The sequence below is a fragment of the Ursus maritimus genome, unplaced genomic scaffold (assembly GCF_017311325.1).
Source record: "Ursus maritimus isolate PB19 unplaced genomic scaffold, ASM1731132v1 scaffold_6, whole genome shotgun sequence".
NCBI classification, from domain to species: Eukaryota; Metazoa; Chordata; class Mammalia; order Carnivora; family Ursidae; genus Ursus; species Ursus maritimus.
This window is the reverse complement of record NW_024426774.1, coordinates 1,721,597-1,727,030: the sequence shown is the minus strand read 5'-3', so window position 1 is coordinate 1,727,030 and position 5,434 is coordinate 1,721,597. Positions and strand designations below refer to the sequence as shown.

Sequence of the window (5,434 nt, the reverse complement as noted above, 5' to 3'; positions counted from 1 at the left end):
TCCCTCCATTCCCTGATGAGAATGGCTCCCTATGCCTGAACTGTGCTACGATACGATTCAGGCCGAGTAGTGGCTTTCCGTCTGGGACTCTGGGATTTGGGGATGTGCTACACAGAAGTGCCTACATGACTTGCCCCCCGCGAAAGCCCTGGGCACTGAGTCTCCAAAGAGCCTACCTGGTCAGGGCACCTGGGTGGCTCAGTTGGTTGAGCGTCTGACTCTTGGTTTCAGCTCAGGTCATGATCTGGAGCCGTGGGATCGAGCCCTGCATGGGGCTCCACACTCGGCATGGAGTCTGCTTGAGATTCTCTCCCTCCCTCTCCCTTTGCCCCTCCCCCTGCTCGAGTGCTCACTCTCTCTCAAATAAATGAATACATCTTAATAAATAAATAAATAGCGAGCCTACCTGGCCGACAACCTTCCGCACGTGTCGTCACACCTCGCTGCTGGGGAGCCCGCCTGCCCTGTGTGACCCCATGGGAGACAGTGTAGAAGCTTGTGCCTGGTGTCCTCTGGGCTTCGTCTCATGTACCTTTTCTCTTTCCTGATTTTGCTTCATTTCCTTTGGCCAAAATAAATCAGAGCCATGAGCACAACCGTAGGCTGAGTCCTGGGAGTCCTCCTAGCAAATCGTCAGCCCGGGGGTGGTCTCAGAGACCCTGACACACAGCTTCTGGTTGCGGTGGTGGCCAGCACAGCCGGTGCACTCGTGCCTGGCTGGACGGCGTGCTCCGTACGCTGCATGTCATGAAAATGTCCGCATCCTCTGACTCAGTCATCCCGTTCTGGGAACAGGTCCTGTTGAAACAATGCAACAGAAAGAGGCACAAAGATATCCATCAGAGCTAATGCTAAATCCGGAAACAAAGTAAATGCCCCAAACAGGGAAAACGGCTAAGTATATCACGACACGCCAATTCTGAGAAACTGATTAAAGTGAGAAGTGTAAAGATTATGAAGAAACACATGAAAAGATGTTTCTGAGGTTAAATTTTTTAAAGCTGAGTACAAAATGGTGGGTAAATTGACAGCAAAGAACTCACAAACGGTAAGATCAAAATTGACTGTTTAAGTGAAAATGGCTGGGATGACAAGGGGGTGTGGATTTCTCCACACATAAATTACCTCGAATGCTGCTGTTCTCATCATCTCAGAACTTTCTGGGGACTTGGTGGGAGCAGCTGGAAAGGTGTGAACGGTGGCCCTGAATCCGTTGGCTTTCACCACCTTTTATAAAGCCTTTAGGATGTGTGCGTGGGGGAAACGGAGGTTGGTGGTAAGCCAAAATTTTCATCCGGGAAGGGAAGGTCTAGGGGACAGGGGGGAAGCCTAAACTAGGCAGGCAAATACTTCCCCCAGCGCAGCCCCTGCCTTCCTGGAGCCCTGCCTCTCCCTGCACCCCATCCCTGCCTCTCGTCTGCTGACCCCCATTTCTGCTGACCCCCAACTCTGCTCGGCAACCAGCTCCACCAGCGCCCTGCGGCTCCTTGGCCCTGCCCTGCCTGGGAGCTCCAGCTAGGGACCCGCCCTCCGCCGGCCACCTGGGGAGGGGGCGGTGTACAACAGGAAGTAGGAGGGGCTCTTCGAGCAAGCCCCACCCACACCTGCCCCGCGGGGCGGAGCCTCACTCAGCTTGGCGAATTCTCCCAGGTTGCAGCCACCTGGTCCAGTGGAGCCCCAGAGCCCAGGCTGTAGAGTTCTACCAGAACCTACGTTAAGGTCCTTCTTGGGGTTGAGAGAAATCCATTAAAACACAGTTCCAGCAACCCCTAAATCCAGGGATTTTTGTCCTGTCCCGGAGGCTTGTATATAAAGTTACATAACAAGGTGTGAGGTGTGGCAGGGGCAATGACTTGCTCAAGGACACCCAGCAAGTCACTGGCAGAGCTGGGACTGCAACCCAGTGTCCTGATTCCCTTTGGGGGGCGGGGGTCCCCCAGGCTGGTCTTAGGGAGACCCACCCAGAGTGGATCTGGACACTTTTTCAGGTCAGTGACTGAAGAAACAGAAGTGTTCAAGCTGGACTGGCAGGTGGAGTCTTTTTCCTCCCAACATTTTATTGTGAAATTAAACATATAGAAACGTTGAAAGAAGGGTACAGTGAACACCCATATACCCATGGCCTAGATTCTATAATTAACATTTTGTTGTATTTGCTTTGTCACATTTCTATCTATCCCTCTACCATCTGCCAGTCTGAAATGGCTTCTAAATTAAAGACCGACCCCTACAGAAATGTTCAGCCTCCACATACATCAAGCACTCGGTCATCCTGGATGCCCCCGCTGGCCCTTTTTGGTCCCATTCCTTGTCTCTGGAGCATGTGGCCAGGGGACCCAGGCCAAGGAGTCTGAGCAAACCCCATGGCTGTTCCAGGTTGTTCCAGGCTGCTCCATGCCTCAGCCTGCAGTTGACCTTACAAGAGGCGTCCCCATGCAGCAGGCACTGCCTTCTATACACACACACTCATGGGACCTCTCCCAGAGGCTTGAGGAGGTCAGAGCTGCCACCCCTCAGCAACGTAGGGACCTGTCCTGGCTGTGCTGGGGGCACAGCCAAGGAAGAGAGAATAACCACCATGGCAGCCTGCTTCTGGGCCCCCGGGCATTCACCCAGTTCATCTTTACTGGGAAAACGTCAAGGGCACAGAATGCCAGCCTGCCTGTCCCAGCTCTGGAGGAAGACCATAGGAGAGAGGAGAGACAGCCTCGCCGCCCCACAGCCTCTGCTTTTGAATTGATGCTGTCCCAGAAGGTCACGTCACTCAGTCCCCTCCTCAGGCAAGTGCTGGCGGCTGTCACCCCGTCTCTGCTCCAGCCCTCCGCCTAAAGCCAGTGTGGGCTTCCCCACTGCTCACCAGGGCCAGGGAGCGGTACTTCCTGCCTCTTGTTCTTTCCTGAGGCTTCTCGTTCTTTCCCTTGTGCACTAACTGCAGGCAGAGCTCTGGTCAGGCCTGTGGCCAGGGCCCCACCTGCTGGCCTCAGACCTCACTTCTCCCCCCACAGTCCCTGATACCGGCGCTCCCTCCCACGTCCACGCTTTTTGTCCTTGCCCCAATTTTTCCACCTGGCAAATCCTCTTCTCCTCTTCACTCCTTGGCACCTCTTGCTTGAAAGCAGAATCCAGTGCGAGCTCAGGTGCGTTGGCGGAACTCGTCCCCACACCCCGGGGCGCCGGGCGTACCTCTGGGGAGTATGGCTTTGCGCTGTGCTGCCCGGGTGTCCATTCCCCAGCTGTGCAGAGAGGGAACACTGCGCCCAGCTGGATCGGCCCACAGGAGAGTTTCAAGGGAAGAGCCGTGCATCTGCCCACACACGGGGAGTCAGGAGCGGGGGGAGGAGGGTGGGTGGAGTGCTGGGGGCAGAAGCCACGAGGGAAGGCCGTCTGAGGACGTCAGCTGAGCCAAGCAGAGATCAAGGAGGGGCCTGGGGCTGCAGAGCGACTTGGGCCACACTGGGTCAGAGCAGAATCTCGCAGCCAAAGGCTCAGAATACGAATCCCCACCCTCTGGTTCTCCTTGTTTCCTTCAGAGGATCTAAAGTCAAGGCCAAGCCTCAGCGAGTAACCGAGGGACCTTGGACAGTCACTTAATCCCGCTGGTGAGGGCCTCAGTTCCCTGCTATGTAGAATGGGGCTGGAAATACCTGTCTTAGAGGACCCAGAGGGTTCAGCGAGATGAGGGGTGGTGCTTTGTAAACCCTCCGGGGTGATGCGGACAGAACGGGTTCTACCACACGGTGTCACTGATCTCGCTGGCCCGCTCGGAACCTCGCCAGCGGGGAAGAGGACTGCCACACTGGCGTCCGCTCTAGGGCCTCAAAGCCTTCCATCCACCTTCTCCTGGGAGCCCCGCATCCACAGGTCGCTGAAAGGATGACTACTGTCAGTTCACAGGCCCCAGGAGGGGCAGGGGCTGCTCAAGGTCATGTGGCCATTGGAGGCCGGGCCCCAACCCCCCACATCCTGTCTAGGAGCCAGGGTCTTTTCTTACTGCCCCAGAAGTCAGGGCTTCGGTCCCTCACCCCTCCCCTATGCTGTTTTGAGGTCTCCAGCCAGGGGCCCAGGGGGCAGAGCTGAGGGGCAGATGAGCTGGGCCTGGCAGAGACGCAGAAACTCTCTCCACCCCACCCCCGGGGTTCAGATGTCGCACACACACTGGGGAGCTGCCCCGTCCCCTGGGCAACAGTCAACACAGACAGCAGCTCAAAACACAGCTAGGCTCAAGTGGTCTCCCCGGCCTGCATCAGCCATTCTGAGCTTGGGGTCTAGAGGGCTAGTGAGGAGGACCCCTGCACAGACTCTCCTGGGGGGGGGGGTGTCCCAGGAGAGGTCCGAGCTCAGGCAGGTGCCTCTCTCTCTCTCTCTCTCTGTCTCTCCCTCTGACTCTCAATCTCTCTATTTCTCTGTCTCTGTCTCTCTGTCACACACACACACACACACACACACACACACACACACGGACCCAATGGGGAGCCACCCCACTCCTGGGTTCCGGAGAACCACATCAGCTGGGTACCGGCTGCCCTCAACCAGGCTGTCAGTCTTAGACTCCTCCACTGCCCGGAGTGGCCCTCGGGCGGGCAGGGGTCTCGCCGGCAGCCGCCAAGCCCCCCGGGCCGCAGAAGCAGAGCGGTTGGCCCTGGGAACTGATGGTGTGCAGCAGGATCAGCTGTGGAGGGAGCTCTTGGAGGCCGAGAGGAGGGGCCAACAGCGCTGGTGAGTGCCCTGCCTGACCCCCAGGCTAACTCAGGGTCTAGGAAGCTTCTGGAAGAAGAGAGACCCTGAGGAGGAGTAAGTCAGGCAAATGGTGTTGATGGAAAAGTGCTCTGGGCCAGACTGGAGCCTAGAGGGTGGGAGGGAGAGGTGGGCAGAGGCCAGGTGACCCACCACATTCACTCTGGGGTCCCATCTGCCTTTGGAACAATCCCTCCCTCTGGAGCTCTGGGGATAGACCACCGTGGGCCGCCAGGAAGTCGTGGCAGCACTGCGGGGATGGACGCCCTGGCCCTCTGACCCAGGGGAGAGACATCCCTTTATGCATTCATTCAATCCAGACGTTCCTAGGAGAGCCGTCCTGTCAGGCTGCCATGAGGGACAAGACAGCCCTGGCTCCTGGGAGCCTCCAGTCTCAGGACAGGGCAGCCAAAAAGCAAGCAGAGAGACGAGGACGTACAGGTGACGAGTGTCACGGAGTGAGGGGAGGGTGGGCGCCTTCTTTTTACAGAGGCCTCTCCGGGGAGACAGCATTGAGGCTGAGACCTGAAGTCTGAGAAGGGGCCGAGAAGAGTTCGGTGTATTTAAAAACAAAACAAAACAAAGACTGTCCATGGGGCTGAGGCCTCAGTGAGGGGACGGGAGCCTCAAATAAGAAGCAGGAGGAACAGCTCATACACTGTAAGAGGTCGTATTTTTAAATGTAATGAGACGCCATCAA

General features: G+C 57.0%; 1 protein-coding gene across 1 annotated transcript in view; it reads left to right on the top strand.

The window, feature by feature from the left end:
- The first annotated feature begins 4,465 nt into the window (after positions 1-4,465).
- The window catches only part of CUNH2orf50 (chromosome unknown C2orf50 homolog), a 6,860-nt gene continuing 5,891 nt past the window's right edge, over positions 4,466-5,434 (top strand). Inside the window, exon 1 of the mRNA XM_008689854.1 lies at positions 4,466-4,716. Within this exon, the coding sequence (XP_008688076.1) occupies positions 4,466-4,716 (251 nt within the window). The remainder of the gene's footprint in view (positions 4,717-5,434) is intronic.